The sequence below is a fragment of the Leptidea sinapis genome, chromosome 37 (assembly GCF_905404315.1).
Source record: "Leptidea sinapis chromosome 37, ilLepSina1.1, whole genome shotgun sequence".
NCBI lineage: Eukaryota > Metazoa > Arthropoda > Insecta > Lepidoptera > Pieridae > Leptidea > Leptidea sinapis.
The window spans coordinates 7226156-7247234 of record NC_066301.1 but is presented as its reverse complement, the minus strand read 5'-3'; the positions used below and the strand labels follow the sequence as shown (position 1 = coordinate 7247234).

General features: G+C 37.7%; 1 protein-coding gene across 2 annotated transcripts in view; it reads left to right on the top strand.

Annotated features, from left to right (window-relative positions):
• The first annotated feature begins 1138 nt into the window (after positions 1-1138).
• The window catches only part of LOC126975743 (O-acyltransferase like protein-like), a 60715-nt gene continuing 40774 nt past the window's right edge, over positions 1139-21079 (top strand). Inside the window, exon 1 of one of the 2 annotated variants that reach the window (XM_050823755.1) lies at positions 1139-1291. In XM_050823755.1, the coding sequence (XP_050679712.1) occupies positions 1177-1291 (115 nt within the window). In that variant the 5' untranslated portion in view covers positions 1139-1176. The remainder of the gene's footprint in view (positions 1292-21079) is intronic. The other variant, XM_050823756.1, reaches the window with a different exon arrangement.

The following is a 21079-nucleotide window of genomic DNA, read 5'->3' as shown; positions in this document are numbered from 1 at the left end:
TGACCTAGCGCCGAACCTTGCTGGAAGGACCTTTCTTGGTTATTGAACATGGTGTCGTTAAGGGGCTTCACTACCTTCTCAGGAATGGTATCTTATTACACTGGTGCCGATGTGTTGATACCTTTTTCACAAAAGTATGGCTCAGTCACTCCTTCATAGCTAATACCCCACCAAACCATCACTGAAGTCGGATAGTGCCCACGTTGCACTGTGTCGACTAATTGGGAAGCTTCCTTAGAGCTTTGAGCAAAAATACGGTCATTTTGTTTGTTAAAATATTGCTCAATTGTTAAAAGATTATCATCCGTAAAAAACAAAAATTCTGTAAAAGAATATTCAGTCGCGAACAACGAATATATTTTAAAAGATTTTTTCCTGGAATGAAATCCTTATATGGTAAAGGTTACTATATCATTAACGACTTTCTTAATAATACCAGATTAGGAATGGAGCAACCGCCCTCACTAGGCTATTTAAATTATACATGGTAACAATATTTAAAAAAAAACGTAGAAGTCCGCTGAGTTTCAGTGGGCGGTAGTTTTTGACTTTCATTAAGTGATTTAAAATTTTTCATATGACATATTGGGGGCGGGGGGTGCTCTTCTGTTGCCACAGTGATCACTTATTAACATTAGGTTCGTCAACTTAGGAAATATGAACATTGTAATTGGCATCCGTTACTCAGAAAGCTGGCATCAAGATCGCTGGAAGGTTGAAAGATGAACAGTATTAATTTTAATTTAAATCTATGTTAATGTCATAACATGTGATAACATGAAAAAGGTTTAGTTTAAGTGGTTGAATCGGTTCTATTTTTGCAATACAAAACAATAATGTTCATTATGATAGAGTTGGTATTGCGTCGAACATGAAGTGAAGGTCTGTTGTTGTTTTGTGCGCAAAATACGAATAATTGAAACAAAATTATTGTTGTTTTTTTATCGAATTGCAAATAAATGTGGTAGACTTAAACAAGTTATTTATGGACGGGGGGAGTGGTTGCTTTAGCAATTCCCGGCAGTGCCGCGATGTCAGCAGTTATTTGTGCCAACTGCAAGGTGCTTGTGTCTGCGGGATTGCCGGCGTCACCCGCGAGTTCTGACTGCGTTAGCCTGCCTTAAATAGGGCGAGTCGTTCGTCGCGCGCGCATATCCGCGCTGTCGGCGACCAGACATGGCGACACTGTGTGTCCATATTGTGGCGGCGCTTCTGATCGCCGTCACCTCCGCCGCTGTGCTGCACCCCGCTTCCAACCAGGACCCGCCGCAGAACACCGATCAGCTAGACGGTGCGTACCCTCGTTATTGTTTCGTAATAATTGTTGCCAATTAGATACACCAGTGGAAGGCTACTTTGCACAGGATGCCGGCTAGATTATTGGTACTACAACGGCGCCTATTTCTACCGTGAAGTCTTTCCGTGTTTCGGTCTGGAGGGCGCCGTAGCTAGTCAAATTAATGGGCAAATGAGACTTAACGTCTTATGTCTCAAGTTGACGAGCGCAATTGTAGTGCCGCTCAGAATTTTTGGGTTTTTCAAGATTCCCGAGTAGCACTGGATTGTAATGGGCAAGGCGTATCAATTACCATCAGCTGAACGTCCTGCTCTTCTCGTCCTTTATTTTCATAAAAAAATAGATTTACCCCTACAACAAACGATACTTTAAGCACCAACACTGCCCTTTGCCACGCTTGGCGCGAGCATGGCCAGCGAGAGTGATGAAATTACTAAAATTCATATCTAAATCCTCACATCTAAAGTTTTCGGATATGGCCACTTAGACAAAATGGCCGACGAAAACTTAATTTGAATTTCGAATCTCTCTTGGTCGCTTGGAGCGTCGTGCAATCTTTCTAAATAAACTTTATCAAGTTATGGCTCAATTATTTGTTATTTCTTTCGTTGTGATCTGGTTTTCCTGTGAACTTATCGCTTCTGAATATTTTCACGAGGCATGTATTCTATATTGTCGCATAGCGATCAACTCATCTTCAAAGGGCAACAGATTCACGCAAGGTACTATCTATATATATCTAAGTATATATGAGCCCGAAACCTAGAGATATTTAATTATTATTCGTCAAAATCAATGAAAAAATCGCAGAAAATAAGCTATTTTAAAAATTATGAAAGTTTATTCAAAATTTCTGTGCACTGGCTGCTTTAGAAATGAAAATCGAGGAAAGAAAAAGAAAGACCACTAAGTAGAGACAATAATTGTTACAGCTAAAAGTACACACAACCTTTATTTAGCCGGCTAAACTTTTGATTTATAATCTACAACCAACTGAAAGTTGGTTAAGAATATTTCATTTAATCTAATCTTGATTCTATTGGTTTATAGTAATAATGTTCTAACTCAAACTATGTTTAGATTTTGTTTGCTTATTTGTGATTTTCTAGAAACCATAAAGTAACCAGGAACAGACAGAAGCTTATAATGCCTACTACTCGGCTAAGTCGAGTTAGTGCGAGCTTTTGTGGGGTGAAGTATAATTTGCTTTTACAATAAGATCCCAGAATATGTTCAAAATAAATAAGTATTATGAAATTCAAAAGAATTGTTAAGAAACGTTTGTGTGATATAGGTTTCTATTACATAAATGACTTTCTTAAAGATACCACAGTTTGGGAATGGAGCGACCGTCCTCAGGCTATTAAATAAATAGTTTAATTGTACGATATTACATTGTAACCATATTTTTTTAGAAAAAAAAAGTACCCCGCTGAGTTTCTTGCGCAGGTTCTCCTCAGGTCTGAGGCATACTTTTTCGAATGGAGCACCCATTTTTTATTTTTTGAATTTAAATATGTATGTACTTACCTAGCATTACTTAATTTATAACGCCCTTTAGAGCGGTTGATATTAACGTTCAAATAGTTATTTAAAATCCTATTTTGAATAAAAAATTTAATTGAATCAAATATTAGTTCTATTTAATTCAAACACATTTATTCAAACAAAACAAATCTTATAACTATATTTACAATACTATGACTACACAAAATTAAAACTATCATTACGTGGAAGCGTACCAAGAATACTGGGAGCATTTCCGCGTTGGGATCTAGGCTGATCTGTTGACCGAGATAGGTACCAGCTAGCAGGGTTTCCAGAAGCCTTATTGAGGCGCGAAGACAGTATTTTGAACATTCTCCGCATTCTTCTTTTGTATTTTACTTCTATTGTTTTAAATATTGATAGAAGAAACTCATCTTATGTCCATGTATATCCCTACCTTGAGAACTACAGACTTCCTACCTGAACAGATGAATTCGGTAAATTCTTTTTTTAAAGGTTCTACGGGGAAGGTTCTTATGAAGAGAACAATTTTTTTTAATTTATTTATCGTATTACATATTTCTGATAAACAAACTAGGTCAATTTAGCATCTAAAAACCAAAAAATTACAATTGATGCTAATAATTCTTAATAATTCGTCACTACATAAGATATAACTTAAATTAACAACAGTGAAAATGTTTGTACGACTTAAAACGAATAAATATAACTTTTATAAGTTAATAATTGCTGGAATAATAAGCTAAGTTATCTTAGCAGTTTCAAATTAGCTTAACTGCTATAGTTTTTTTAATTGAATGGCCCATGGACTTGCATGCCGTGCCACTAAATAAATTAAAAAAAGAGAACAATTATTGAAAATGTTATCACGGCAAACTTCAAATAATGTGAACTCTAGGATTGGCGAAATAATATCGATTCTTTTTGGGTGTTGTACTGAAGTCAAGAAGTATTAAAATTTTTTTGTTTAATAAATGTGATGAGCACAGGCAAGTGTATTAATATGTATCCAAAAAATGTCGTTTTAAGTTTTTTTATTCCCTTTTTTATTTAAGGACTTAGATATAAAATCTATGAACATATGTCAGCCCCATTATAATCCAAGTACATTAAGAATCAAACAAAAAATAAACAAAATTCTTGACTTAACAAAATAACCAATAATATAAACAGAAAAAAAACTAAAGAATTTATAAAAAGAAAAGCAAGTTATACAGTCTTCAACGTAATAATTTTTTCTACGCCTTTAAAAACCCGGATTATAATCATTGTGTTCAATTGAGTAGTATTATAACATGTACCCTTGAAATTTATTCAATTACGTAAAATACATGTTTTTACATACATCCAAATAAATCTTAGTAAACGGATTAGTAGAGTGTATTAATTAATGTTCTTTGCAAACTTATTTTAATTTTATATTCGTTACCTCACTTATTAATAAGCTGATAATGTGTGTGTCTGCTGATAGTATTTTTTTTTATAAAAGGAGTATAAGTATTTTGGAAGCAGGTATACTTCCCCATTTCAAAGAATTGTTTATTTTATAGAAAGTCATTTACCTATACTAAGTAAGGACCATAGCACGTAAACGTTTTATAGCAATTCTTTCGATTTTAGAAAAACATTTTTTTGGAAGAAGTCGACAACCGAGCCTACCTGGTAAGTGACCACCGCCTCCCACACTCTCATGAAACATCACAGGAATCATATCCTTGACGTTTCATCCTGGAAACACTGTAGTGGACATTGCCTTGAAAAATACACTGCGAGGAATGCCACGCATCCACGGTGGCTTAGTTAGCATCCAAGTTTGTGTCGTGCGAAGGTGGAATTGGGCATAACCCACCTCCTTCCCATTGCCTTAAAGACCTTCCGGTCTTCAAGACCTAGGTCCGACCGAAACAACGGGTGATGTACTGGGTTTGGGGTTCAATAAGTTTTGACTTGACTCTTGACTCTACCTACAAGTTCTCTTTTTATTAATACGTCCCTAGTATGAGTATTTTCCCCCGTTGCTGGGAACTCCTTCTTCTCCCCTCTTCACTTGGTAGAATAGAGATGGGGACAATGCTCATGATAGATTTGTGGGGATTGCATCCACTTTAAGTTGGCAACCCAGGATTGCTTGGAGTGCTAACTGATCACATTAGAGAGAGGGAGATAGATATAGACTTGATAACAACGGACGCGAGTCGCTGATACAGACGCTAACTTTTACCCGCGAGTCTATAGGCATTAACTTGTATTATATAAATTATAACTGATAAGTCTTGTAGTTACACTTACTTCTGTACTTACACTTACTCTACTTAATAATTCACAATAAACATTAATAAACTAAAGATCGAATCGGTGGTTTAATTTACAAGCTCCTCGATACGACAGTTTGATGTAGCGGTACGGTACTGGATCCTCGACAGTTCAAGTAGATCTGCGTTGCACGCGTTCAATCGGGCTGATACTGGGGTCTACTAATAATATATGTCTCTCCGGTCCTGCGCCCGACATTCACTAGAATGTGGGATCAGGTTCGATGTACAAGGACTGACTTAAATTTGTTCGGGAATACACCTTTTGAGTGGGTGTACCGGAAAAAGGTTAACCGCGGAGTCAATTCGGGGGCACACTTTCTGAGCACGATGGGACAGATACGGCCTGCTTCTTAGGCCGGTCCTACATTGGAAGCGGAGTCGGTCTGAACAAATTGAGTTGGAACTAACCTCTATTTAGAGCAATTCACGCACACTAACACAAAGTGTCATCATACAAATCGCGAGTGAAAGACGTAGCTTGTCACGCACACTAAACTAATATTCCTGGCCTGTTTTTATCGTTTCGCTAACAGCAAGAGACTCTAGACGTATTAATTAAGTTTGCATAGATTTGTTACTTAAGGAGAAGAGTTAGCAGAAAACACGCAAACATGGTGTTTTTAGACAAGTTTTGTGGTGAAAGTATAGCATTTCGAGCTATGAACACTATTTTATCCTGTTACACATATCCTTAAGTCTTATTTGTAGGTTGTTATTGCTTGCTGTTGGTTATAGTTAACACTGCCGAGCCTGAACTACCACTTTTCTTTGAAGTTAAACAAGTTTTTTGGCATGGCGTGACGCATTTTTTTGGTACTTCTCTCAGAAAAGTTATTCTTATAGCTTGTACTTTTTTGTTTAGTTTCATTTATTCAGACAAGTAGTAAATAACGAGAATTGTAAGCATATAAACTGTTTTCCACGCAAGAATTATGAAAATATTGGCTTTGTTACATAGATGGCGGGCCGGCAGCCGTGAACTTATATCGCTCAAGGTCGCTGCCGTTTAGTGTCGCCTTAAATAATTTGTAATACGGTAAAGCTGTAAATGTCGATTTAAAAGATTGACAATGAGTTTCTTGCTTCTTCACATTAAAGCATTTTGCCTAAGTGGTGGTTTAAGGTAAAAAGTATAACTTTTGACATTCATGAGTACCATTTTTAAACCTAAATGAGTAAATTGATTTTGATTTATTTGTTTTGATTTACTACGCGCAGACTCATTTTTTAAAACATTAATGATCACGTGTAGGACAGCGGTACCATATTTACAGCATTTAAGTGAATAATATTGAAGTTTTATACATTACTAAACTTTATGTATATTTTTTGTGAGTACTTTTGCAACATAGGAATATAACAGAATTTTCACAATGGGTTCAGTAGATCCAGAGATTCCCTGGGGATTATAGGGATAAGATCACAAACTTATCTTTTTTTAATATTAAAATTCAAATTTAAAATATTGTACGGTCAACAGCATGTCGACTGTACATCACGTTTCGCGTATCAGCGTTTACGTCGCCTCGCGTTATTTCCTAAGTAATATTGTAACCAGTTCGCGACAAGCCGCCGATCGATTCGCGTGCTCATTACCATACCAACATTTTACCATTTTACCATATAGCATAAGTTAAGGTTTCAATATACCATTTGAGCCTAACTTGTGTTTTACTCTGTACGGAACCAAACCACCGTACATTGTGGTCCTTCGGCCTTTTGTTAACCAGTGACAAATTTTTTTTTTTTAACCATTCCAAGGACATTGTGGTCCTTCGGCCTTTTGTTAACCAGTGACCAGAATTTTTTTTAACCATTCCAAGGACATTGTGGTCCTTCGGCCTTTTGTTAACCAGTGACCAGAATTTTTTTTAACCATTCCAAGGACATTGTGGTCCTTCGGCCTTTTGTTAACCAGTGACCAGAATTTTTTTTAACCATTCCAAGGACATTGTGGTCCTTCGGCCTTTTGTTAACCAGTGACCAGAATTTTTTTAACCATTTCGAGGACACAAAAACATTGTGATCCATCGTTCTATTAACCAGTACCATTAGTTAACCATTTTAACCAAAAGTCGTCGCGTGTGTAGTGAACCAAATTAGTGTTGACCAAAGTGCTTGTGTGTGGAGTGTAACCAGTTCACCAGATCGGCGATACTACCAGCGACTACCAACGGGGAGACTGCTGAGGACACACCAGGTCACCACGTACCAGTCTTCAAGTAAGATCTTTCCTTTTTATCACTCACCACTCTTTACCACTCTCTTTTGACCCGTAACCATGGAGGCTCTATTAACCACCCAAAACCAGATTATGTCCGCGATTAACACGCAGTGTGTTAATTTCAAGAAGGACGGGCCAGAACGAAAGACACCCGCCTATATTGAAAAACGTCTCAACGCTTTAGACTCGTACTGGAGTGAATTCCAGACCAACCATACTAGGCTTTGTGCTGAGTTTGAAGACCCTAACCATCGCTACTTCGCGGAAAACCATTACCAGCGGACGAAAGATTTTTACCAGGAAGTTAGGAATATGATTTCTAATTACGTAACCAGCGATCCCAGCAAACCATTACTGAGACCTGCTACACCATTATCGCAGGGCTCAGATAGGCGCGATATTTTCTCTCCCGCTCAGGAGGGTCCCTCTTTTAGCTTCCCTGCACCAAAGCTATCGAACCAGGGCAACTCCAGTAGGGTCGAAGAAATGCTGCGAAAGCAGAAGAGCAACTTCAAGGCGCTATCCCGTACCATAGAGGCTGTCGACCTTGAAAGCTGCTCCGACCGCTGGGAGTTCGAAGATATTTTACGAACTATCCAATCAAGATGGTCGGTCATCGATTCTCTTCACTGGGACATCGACAGCGAAGGGCTGCTCGACAACGAAGAGTATGAGACAGCATTCGCTGAGATGGAGAAGAAATACAACACCATGAAGAAGGCAGTGAACAGACAGATGTGGTCGTCATCTTACAGGGAACGTTCAACCCCACAAATGGACATTCCCACCTTCAGCGGAAACTACCAAGATTGGATATGTTTTAAAGATTTATTCTCCGAAACAATTCACCATAATAAATCTTTACCAAATGCGCAGAAAATGCAATTCTTGAAAAGTAAGCTCCGTGGCGAGGCTGAAAAATTAGTTCACCATTTACGCATCAATTCTGAAAACTACGAAGTATGCTGGGACATATTAAACCAACGTTACCATAATACTAGGTTAATATTTAATTCTCACATACAATTGTTACTAACCATGCCTACGATTCAACATCAATCTGCAGCGGTCATCAAAAAGTTACATGACACCACCAACGAGTGTCTTAACTCTATAAAAGCAATGGGCATCGACATTTCCAACTGGGACCCATTGATCGTCTATATTTTGTGCCAAAAGTTAGATACTGAAACCCATAATGATTACATTGTGTCGCTTAAGAATCCAAAAGAATTGCCTACTTTGTTAGATTTTTTGAAATTTTTAGAAATTAAATTTACTTCGTTAGAAAGCTCTCGTCGTAAACAGGACTTCAACAAATCAAATTCATCCCAGGTACACCAAAACCAATACCAAAAACCATGGGCTGAAAAGCATACCAATAACCATTTACATAATTTTATGAACAGAAATTTTAAACCAAGACCAGCTGTAATAAACCACGTCAATACGAAACCAGTACATATTGCGCCACAACGGAAATGCATACTCTGTAAAACGTGTTGCCATGAATTGTTTAAATGCAAACAATTTCTAGAATCCGCACCGCTGAATCGACTTAAGGTCATTGAATCCAACAAATTATGTAAAAACTGTTTAATTAACCATTATGACAAGGAATGTTCTTCGGAAAAAACTTGCCGTTTTTGTAACCAGCAGCATAATACTCTTCTGCATAATGCTCTTGTCACTTTTGCACCATCTACTTCTAGAAATACCGAGATCGAAAATTCTCCTAGAAGATCCAATATATGCGTTACCAATGCCCCACAAGAAACCATGCCCAAATTATTAGCAACAGCTAAAGTTAATATTATGTCTATGGATGGCTGTCACCATACCATGCGAGCCCTCATAGACCCGTGCGCGGAGTCATCTCTCATTACAGAGAATGCCGCTCAACTTTTAGGCCTACCCAGGATTAAGCGCCACTGTGTGGTGGTCGGAGTAGGCGCAAAAGCCAACAATAGTAAGGGAGTCGCACAGCTTTCAGTGTCATCTCTTCATAATAATTTCACATTTAAAACGGAAGCCTATGTGATGAAGCATGTCGTCGGGAATTTACCACACGAAACATTAGAAAAACCAGCTTGGCCGTATTTACAAAAGTTACCACTCGCAGATCCAGAGTTTTATAAAAGTAGACCAATAGATTTAATTTTAAGCGTTGAAGTTTACGAATTAATTATTTTACCAGGTTTAATTCGTAATGGCACATCACTACCAATCGCGCAAAATACCAAGCTCGGTTGGATTCTTAGTGGTACCATAAAACCAAACCAAACATATTGCAACGTCGTCATGGTCGACTTGCAGGATATACAGCGGTTCTGGGAGATTGAAGATATCTCAGACAACTCTGTAAATATTACGGATGAAGATAACCATTGCCTTCATCATTATCAACAGCATACTACGCGCAAACCAGACGGACGTTATGTTGTACGGTTACCATTAAAACCAGAGATTACCGAAAAATTGGGTGAGTCTAAAACCAAAGCCGTAGCCCAATTTCGGCAATTAGAACGCAGATTTTGTAAAAATAAAATTATCGAACAGAACTACAAACAATTTATCCATGAATATATTAATTTAAACCATATGAAGAAATGTAATAGTAATCCGATACTTCAGTGCTATTTACCTCACCATTGTGTAATCAGAACGGATTCCACGACGACTGCCACGCGAGTTGTTTTTAATGCCTCAGCGAAAACTTCGACTGGACTTTCGTTGAATGACCTTATGTACTCTGGACCAAATTTACAAGAGGATTTGTTTACTCTCATATTAAAGTGGAGGCAGTACCAAATAGCCTTCACAGCCGATATAGAGAAGATGTTCAGATTTATAGATGTCCATGATGATGACCAGCCGCTCCAGAAGATCGTGTGGAGGGACTCTGAAAAGCAACCATTAGAAGAATACCAACTTACCACTGTCACATACGGCACCAAGGCCGCACCATTCCTAGCCATGATGACATTGAAACGTCTGGCTAAGGATGAAGGTCACCGTTACCCAGAAGCAGCAGAAGTTCTGGCTACCAGGCTCTACATGGATGACCTCCTCCATGGACATCATGACCTCCAGTCTGCAAAGAGGCTGATTTCCGACCTCATAAATCTCCTTAAGTTAGGTGGATTCAATCTAAGGAAGTGGTCGTCAAATCAACCAGATGTACTACCAGATAACCAGTTACCATGCGAAGACCAAGCATATGTTTTTAAATACCAGGAATCAACCAAGGCATTAGGACTTAAGTGGCATCCCGACGAAGATTATTTCACTTTTCAATTGAATTCCGAACCAGTCAGTAAACTCACCAAAAGAAGTTTACTCTCGAATATATCGAAGATATTTGATCCGCTTGGATGGCTTTCACCAGTTACCACCAAGTTGAAACTACTCTTCCAGGAAGTATGGCTCTTAAATCTTCTGTGGGACGACGAATTACCAGCTGACATCAACACAAAATGGAAAACCATAGAGGCTGACATCACGAAAATTAGCCATATTACCATACCAAGGTGGTTGCAGTCTTCTAAGAACGACACCATTGAATTACATGGGTTTTGTGATTCATCACAAAATGCCTACGCTTGTGTTGTATACTGCAGAGTCAACAATATTACCAGCAACCAGTCTTCTGTAGTATTAGTAGCTTCGAAGTCTCGTCTCGTACCTGTAAAGAAAAATGTATCGTTACCTAGATTAGAGTTATGTGCAGCGGTTCTACTTACCAAGGTCATGAAGATCACCTGTAAATGCCTATCAGATTACAACATCAAAATCTACGGTTGGTCTGATTCGACAGCTGTGTTAGGCTGGCTCAACGGCGACCCATGTAAATGGAAACCATTCGTCGCGAATAGGGTGAAGCAGGTCATTGACATTATACCATCGAGTAGCTGGCATTATGTGTCAACAAAGGACAACCCAGCTGACTGCGCAAGTAGAGGCATTACCACAGAACAGCTGATTAACCATTCCATGTGGTGGATAGGTCCCCACTGGCTAAGATCGTTTGAAGAGTCCAAATTAACCAATAAATTATATACAACCTGCGAAGAGCTTAAAAAACCATTATTAAATATAAATGTAAACACAATTAAATATCAAAACAAGGTTATAGATAGTATAATTAGCAGATACAGCGATTTTACGCGAGCTTCAAGAGTGCTTGCGTGGGTGTTACGTTTTACACCTAAGTCATTTAATACTAATAAAACAAACTACTTAACTATATTAGAAATAAGAAAAGCTAAAAACTTAATTATAAGGCATATACAACAAGTAGAATTTTTAGAAGATATACAATATATTAAAAACCATAACCAACCTAACCCTAAGAGTAAATTATTAAAATTGAAACCATTTATTGATAACCAGGGGCTCTTGAGGGTTGGGGGGCGATTGACCAACGCCAAAATAGAAGATAGTATGAAACATCCGTGTATTTTACCACATAACCATTTGCTTACTGACATGATTATTGACCACGCGCATAAGATGACCTTTCATGGGGGTCCCCGGTTAACCCTTGCTTGGCTGCGTCAAGAATATTGGATCCTGGGAGGAAACAATGCTGTAAAGAAGAGGCTACGGAGATGTGTGCTATGTAGAAGGCACGACCCCCTGAAACACGACCAGTTGATGGGAGACTTACCACCTGCAAGAATCAACAGGACCCGCCCCTTTTACCATTTGGGGGTTGATTTTACTGGTTTTGTTGACGTCAAGTCTGCGAAGGGTAGATCAGTGAGATGTACCAAAGGATATGTCGCCGTCTTCGTGTGTATGGCGACCAAGGCTGTACATTTGGAGTTGGTCTCTGATCTCACCGCCTCAGCATTTTTGGCAGCCCTCAGAAGACTTGCGGCCAGGAGAGGATCGCCCGGTCACATTTACAGTGACAACGGGACGAACTTTATAAAAGCAAATAGAGTTTTGCAAGAGGAGATTGTTAACTTGAAAACCATATTGAATGACCAGTTTTATGCAGAAATAGCTGAAATGTCGATAGAATGGCACTTCAACGCACCATCTTGGCCAAGCGCAGGCGGTCTCTGGGAGGCTGCAGTGAAGAGCTTGAAATACCACCTGAAGCGAGTAATAGGAGAACAAAAACTCACCTACGAGGAGTTCTCTACTCTTCTAGCTCAGCTAGAAGGATGCCTTAACTCCAGACCTCTGTGCCCGCTGAGTGAAGACGTCGAAGACTTAGATTGTTTGACCCCTTCTCATTTTCTGTCCAGTGGACCAACATTGACCATTGTTGAGTCAGAACACGACTTACGAACCAGATGGCAGTTAGTGCAGAAGATTTACCAAGATGTGTGGAAGAGATGGAGAGCGGAGTACCTCACACAGTTGAACGCTAGGTCCAAGTGGCGACGTTCACAACCAAATTTAAATGTTGGCGGCATTGTAATTATACACGATGCTAACCTGCCACCGGGTAAATGGGCTCTCGGTCGAATCGTGCAGCTACATCCGGGGCAAGATGGGCTAGTTCGAGTAATCTCTGTTAAAACCAAAAATGGCATTATGAAGCGACCAGTAGTCAAACTATCTCTTTTACCTATTAACCACTCCAACGACGAAGACAGTAACCAAATTCATGAAACCACTGACCATAACCAGCCGAAACACCAGTCGAACGACGATTTACCAAAACCAAAGCGACGAGCTAGAAGAGGAATTGTTAATTTATTTACCATGGCACTTATGTTGTTTACCTTTTTATTTTCACCAGCCACGTGTGCATACAACGCTATAAACTTCAACGACAGTCAAAGTTTATATTTAGATAAAATATCAACCATGCGACTAGTTCAGGACGAATGGAAACTAGTTGTATACTACGATTTAAAACCATATTGGCAAGGCAGTAAATTGTTATCCAAATATATTGATCATATGGAATATATTTGCAAGGAATCGTCAGTCAGAAACCATTGTGAATCTATTTTAATACAATTACAGCACAGTTATACAGAGTTATCGCATTACAATAACATTCTGTCGACGCAGCAGTTCCCACGCGGGCACGCGCGGCGCAGGCGCGGCCTTATCAACGCTGTGGGTAATGTTGCACACGCGCTGTTCGGTGTACTCGATGACCAATTCGCTAAGCAGTATATTCAGGACATCGATTTAATTAGGGAAAACCAAAACCATCTTGCTGCTCTATGGAAAAACCAGACTTCCGTAATAGAAGCAGAATATAATGTATTGAAGAGGATGCAAGGCTCAATTGACAAACAATATAAAATATTTACTCATTACCTTAACCAGTTAAAGAACGCTACCAATGATGTCAAGAGTCAATTGAAAGACGTGGAAAACAATAATGAATTTTTATTATGCGCTATGGCAGCTAACAGCTTGGAGTCGAATTTGAAGAATGTGCAGGATGTTCTTTTAGATACTGTTTCGGAGGTGTACTTTGGGAAGTTCAACATACATCTTTTGAAACCCGACCAGCTTCTAGAAGAATTAAATATTATTTCCGGAAGATTGTCCAACGATTTAAGTTTACCAATAGAGAACACGCATACAGAATTAACCAAAATGTACCATTTACTCAAGGTCAGAGCGAAAATGCTAAATGACTATTTTATTTTTGAAATTAGAATACCATTAGTGAGTAGAGACCATTACCAAGTATATAAAATTTATCCTGTACCAAGACGGAACGGCAAAACCATGGTCACCCTAGTTCCAGTTTCGGATTACATTGCGATCAACTTACGAAGAGACTCATTTATGACCATATCACACTTAGAATTAAATAATTGTCTTCATTTAGATACTGAGACACAACTTTGTCCTTTGGAAAAACCAATTTCTCATATGAGTCATGATGACGTCATGTGCTCCAAAGACCAGGAGACGAAGCAGTGCAGAACCAAAACTGCCAAATGTCTAGATTGGTGGTCTCAGCTAAGCGAGGTCAATACATACTTTTTCTTTTGCTGCGACTCGTATCCAGTACGTATCATCTGTGGAGAGCAAATGTTTTCCAATCATCTTAATAATAGCGGCATTATTAGGTTGGGTCCAGATTGTGTTCTGAAAGGACAAGACATTACCATTTATGCTCGGAGGCTTCAGAACAATACATTAACCATACAGACGGATATACCAGCTATAGACATTCACCCCATCAACCACATCTTTAACCAGAATAAGACGTTCGTGTCGCTGATTTCGGAGCCAGCATCAGTGATGGGTGGTTACGATCAGGAGCTAGATGATATAGGCGCAAAAATAAAACAAATGAATTCAGAGAGTGGTCTAAAGGGTGGTATATCTTATCACGACGTTCACCACTACGTCGCGATATACGTGGTGGCGGGTGTGCTGGTGGCCGGGGCCGCCGCGTACGCCGTGCGGCGGTGGTGCCCGCGCCGCAGCCGACGCCAGGACTCCAGCGCGCCGCCCGCGCCGGCAGCCGCTGGCGCAGGGCCAGCCGCGTCGCACCCGCCGCGCCCTGAGCCGCGGGGTCTGACGAACGCAGCGTTTGTGTATAGTGTTAGTGACCAGTGTGTAAGTGTAGTTAACCACGGGCAATCTAGTGCTAGTAAAAATAGTGATAAGTGTAGTGATGAAGTGAAAGACCAATCCACTTCTCCTGTAGTGCATAGGCATAATTTTAGTGATTACTGTGGCTAGAGACATTAAGGTTACCATTAGATAATGCAAATTTGTTTATCACCTTGTCTCACGTCACTCGCTAACCATAACCATTTCTTTTTTGTACCATCTTCACCACCACTCTTTCTTCTCTCGCGGTGGCAGCATGTACGGTCAACAGCATGTCGACTGTACATCACGTTTCGCGTATCAGCGTTTACGTCGCCTCGCGTTATTTCCTAAGTAATATTGTAACCAGTTCGCGACAAGCCGCCGATCGATTCGCGTGCTCATTACCATACCAACATTTTACCATTTTACCATATAGCATAAGTTAAGGTTTCAATATACCATTTGAGCCTAACTTGTGTTTTACTCTGTACGGAACCAAACCACCGTACAAATATATTTTTTTTCTCGCAAAATCACATTACCTTTAAATTGTATTTAGATATATATATAGTAGTAATAGTAACACTTATTAATGTTTATCTTATTCGTATATTATGTTAAATTATGTTAATAAATAATAATATAGATCTTTAGACATGGCTTAAATTGTGTTAAACCAGTGCTTCAAACAGGTAATGAATAGCTGTGCTAAAAATCCCCGGGCCCCCAAAGCACATTGTTGTAATGATGAAAAGGATATACAATAATAAATATATCATAATGAAACATAATATATTTATTATTCAAACAAAACAAATCTTATAACTATATTTACAATACTACGACTACATAAAATTAAAACTATTATTACGTGGAAGCATACGAAGAATACTGGCATCATTACCGCGTTGGATAGCAAGGCTGATCCGTTGACCGAAATAGCTGCCAGCGCTTGGGTTTCCAGTAGCCTTATTGAGGCGCGAAGATAGTATTTTGAACATTCTCCGCGCCTTTGGGCCCCACGGGCGAAGTGTCTCGACACCAAACGGCACAAAGATGTATGACTCACTGAGACCAACATATTTGCGACGCTTGCTGTCTTCGGCAGTCGAAGCAGCAGCCCCAGCACTTAATTAAATGTATGATAAAGTAATAAATGGCGTTAGTGTGGGTGATTGTTATGTGTGTGTGTATGTGTGTAGTGTTTTATGTGTTTTAGATTTTTTTTAATCTTATAACTAGCTGACATCTAATAACGTTGTTCAGTACATAATAAATAAAACAATGTTTTTTTATTTATTTGTCAATATTATTTCAGAACATCAAGTATTACCTCGTAAAATATGCTCCCTGTTATTGTAATGAAATTCTTTCACAGCAGAACTGTCAAACCGTGTGTCAATAAATTCTCTCATTGAAAATATTTCCATGCAAAACAAAATATATCTATGTATACAAAAATGAATTGCTGTTCGTTAGTCTCGCTAAAACTCGAGTACGGCTGGCCCAATTTGGCTAATTTTTGTCTTGAATTATTTGTGGAAGTCCAGAGAAGGTTTAAAAGGTGAATAAATATGAAAATGTTCGAAATTAAATAAGAACAACAATTTTGGTTTCCTCTGATGTGTCCCCGTCGTTCAGAAATCAAATTGAAATAATAGTTTAAAATGAATAACTAAAATAAACATCTAACTTACTTTCTCAGGAGGTAAAAAATAAACTTAATTTTAGCTTAACTATATGGTATATTAACTGCAGTTGTTAACTATCTATCAAATTATTTTTATTTTATTATGATTCAGCATTGAAAAATACATACAACTTCAAATTTTCGCCTATAATTATTTTTGTATCGCGAATTTTATATTATTGTGTTCCATCCACAGAAATAGGGTTGCAAGATAGTTATCGAATATAATAATTATTGTTGTTCGATACATTTTATGTACGATTTAATATATCTGTCTGAGAATCGGTCGTCATCTATTTTTTACCCCAAAAATTTTAATTGTTGATTTTTTTTCTTATTACTTTATATGGCAATACAAGGTTTGCTGGGTCAGCTAGTTGGAAATAAAAATAATTATGGGTCCCAAATCGAAATAAAAATTATCCTATCTTTCAAGTTGGACTAAACTGCTTTCCATGAAGTAATCCCCATTAAAAACTGGAAACAAACATCAGAGATAATATTAAGATATTTAAGCAAGTTTTCAGTTTCATTTTTGTCTATGTGTTTCAGCCATTCAAATAGAAGTTTGTTACTTTTTTGATAGTTAACTGTATGTATATTTAGCACTTTATTTATATTATTAAAAACAAAAAGCTACCTAAATATAATTTATTAATGAAAAATGTATTATATTTTGGGCCGCAGAAAAGTTTAATATAAAGAGTATATAATAGATAATGATAAAAAAAGTCGTTATTTAGAAATTGTCTCCGATTTATTTTAAATTCATCCTTTATTGAGAGGAGTTATAACTACCAGTAAGATACCAGTGGTAGGCTCCATTGCATAGGATGCCGGCTAGATTATGGGTACCACAACTGCGCCTATTTCTGCCGTGAAGCAGTAATGTGTAAACATTATTGTGTTTCGGTCTAAAGGGCGCCGTAGCTAGTGAAATTACTGGGTAAATGAGACCTAACATCATATGTCTCAAGGTGACGAGCGCAACTGTAGTGCTGCTCAAAATTTTTGGGTTTTTCAAGAATCCGGAGCGGCACTACATTGTACTGGGCAGGGCGTATGGTATTTGATCACCTGAACGTCCTGCTCGTCTCGTCCCATTATTTTCATAAAAAAATACTATATGTATGCATACTGTTATGTTTCTCTCAGATTATATCCTAACTTTCCATTCGATTGCAGTCACTTGCCGTTATACATGTATTTATTCCTTACAGACAAATATTTTACATGTATCGCTACGCAATATTGGAAATTTCCATTGGGTACTACCATGTGCGTGCGGGGTGATCGTTCGCTGTTGCTATTCTTTTTTCAAATCCGAAAATAGAATGGTATAATCAACGTACGTGTAATAAATTACGTGTTTTCCCATTCGCTCACTGGTATTCCGCCGTATCAAGTGAAATCAGAGGCGTGCATTACTTTTCTAGCAAGGTAGCCACTGTAGATACAAGTACCTACTTGTAGTACTACCTACTCGTACTACAAGATACGTTTTTGGTATAATATTTAGGTATTGCACATTTATCGCGAAGAGGTTGACGTTGTGATTAACCCCCTTATTCATAATGGTCTGTGTTTTTTCTCATTCTGACTTAGGTCAATAGAAGAAGACAGAGTGCGAATTAGCAATGCTTTAAGTTAGCAGACTATTATGAATAAGGGGGTTACTCTCGACGTGTCAATTTTGTTGTTTTAAGTAAGCTAAAACTTACTGGATGGGTATTCAATAGAAATAATTTGGTTATAGAATAATAGCAGTTGTATGTTCATATATTTATTTAGGTTCTTATTAAGGTAGGCACTGCCTAAATGCCTATATGGAATGCACGCCCCTGAGTGAAATTACTGGTCAAATAAGACTTACCGTCTCATCGAATAGTAGAATTCAAAGTCGAATTATCGTTGTAAAACAACTATAATTCATGGAATATATATATATAATTTATAAATCATAAATTATATAATATTTATATATATAATTTATGGATTTTATGGTTCAGCCCTGTATTGTTTTAAAGGATTGCATTATTTTTTAAGTAAACATGTATTTAACTGTATTTTTCGTGATTGACGTTGACGAGCAATCTTTTGATTTTATGTCAATAAAATATTTTTGAGTTTGACTTTGACTTCGTGTCTCAAGGTGACGAGCGCAATTATTGTAGTGCCGCTCAGAATTTTTGGGTTTTACAAGAATCCTAGCACTGCATTGTAATGGGCAGGTCGTATTAATTACCACCAGCTGAACGTCCTGCTCGTCTCGTCCCTTATTGTCATAAAATATAGTTTTTCTTTTTGTTCGATTAAAAGTTTGTATCAGTTATTTTTCTATCACGTCAATTTCTAAAACCACATATTTTATTCACATACTAATGACGCATTACCCACAAATCTTGGTAATAATCTCTGAGTTACGACAACTTAGAGATCTATTACATTTGTAAATTATTTTATCCAAGAAATGAGGTAAATCAAAAAAGGAGGAGGTTCTCAATTCGTATGTTTTTTTTTAAAAGGCAAAAGGCCTTTATTTTGCTGAAATTGAAAGAGCCTGAGGGTGTTCGCTTTAATCCCAGTCCGTGGTGTCATTAAGAAAATCGTTTATGCTATAATAATATACTAGATACTACTACCGCTTCGGAAACAAATGGAGCTCTGAGAGAGAAGAAACGGCGCAAGAAACTCTCCCAGCATTCTTTTTTTGCGCTCTTTTTAATAAAAATATACAATACTGTACTTTCATTGCTATTGCTATAAAATAATCATAAGCTAGTCCCAGGCTGCCCGATCACTTAGATATTCAGCTGTGGAGTTACGACAGAGCTATTTTGTTATAAAACATTTAAATTTATTTATAGATAATGCCTGAACAGTGGCTGGGACTTTATTATAAAAGTGCTAACCCTTAAAGCTATTATGTATTTATGTTTGTTACCTCAAAACTTTCGACTGCGTGAACCGATTTTGATAATACTGAACCAAAGCCTATATACAGGATGTAAAAAGGCATAAAAGGGGTTTATTATCTTAAAATTGTATCCTTTAGAATTCTTTTTGATGTCATTTCTAATAAACTAGATATTACCACCACTTCGGAAAAAAATGGCGCTCTGAGAGGGAAGAAGTGGCGCATGAAACTATACCAGCATTCTTTTTTTGCGCCCTTTTTAATAAAATTATACAACTAGACAACCTCCGAATCCGGAAAGGTATTGGCATATCAGCAAGAACGTTCTGTTGTGCAGAAAAAAATTTCAAAGCTATGTATTAATTAATAATTTTAAAGCTATATATTAAAAAATGGACTGTATTGCATTTTAATTCAAAAAAATCAAAATAATTCCCACCACCTTATTATTTTATTTTGGTAATTTTGCGTGTCAATATATTGAGTGTCACAACGTTTGCTGGGTTAGCTAGTCTTTATATAAAAAAAAGCCCGCTGAATTACTTGCGCCCGTTCTTCTCAGGTCTGAGGCAGTCATTTTTGGATGGGTGGTAGTTTTTGTCGTTGAATAAGTGATTTTGAGTAAAAATATTTGAATTTGAATATAACTGCTATAATTATGCTTAATTATTAAATTAAGCAAATGAACGACCAAGGCTGTCATGAGCAATCGTATGGAATAGTATTTATGAATTAGCATTAATTAATTTTTGATTATTTTTAACAGAATATTCTGTTACCGCCTGTGATTCATATTTTATATTTGGACCAGTTCTTCGGCTCTCGAAGACACACGCACATTTCATTCCGTATCAAACCTCCACGCACGCCATACTAGTTATTCTTTGTACACATTTTTTTATATGAAAATAAGGGCCGAGACGAGCAGGATATTCAGCCGATGGTAATTGATACGCCCTGCCCATTACAATGCAATGCCGCTCAGAATTATCAAAAAACCCAAAAACTCTGAACGGCAGTACAAGAGTTATGTCTATATTACTAGCTTTTTACCCGTGATTTCGTCCGCGGTGAATAGTTACTTTGGGCAATTTTTTTATCTTTTTGGATACTTTTCAAATAATAGACATACACAATGCTCTTTCGGCTCTTCTATGATACATCGCATATCCCTTGTCATTGTAGATAACCTCTACTAATAACTATTTCCCTTGCTTAAAAAATGCTGGAACAATTTTTTTTAAGTTATTTCTTATCAAGTGCCTAAATACAAAGTTTCATGGTTTTATCTTCGATAATGACGAATTCCCATATAAACTTTTCGCAATTAAAGGAAGCCTATGTTCTTTTCTAAGCTCTAGTCTATTTCTGTATAAAATTTGATCAAAATCGGTCCAGTGGTGTTAGCGTGAAAGCGTAACAAACAAACTTACATTCACATTTATAATGTTAGTAGGGAAGTAGGGATGGTAGGGATTTAAAGTTCATATATTTTATTTATGTTCAAATACTGAAAAGCGGGAGGCTCCTTTGCACAGGATGCCGGCTAGGGCGCCTATTTCTGCCGTGAAGCAGTAATGTGTAAGCATTGGTG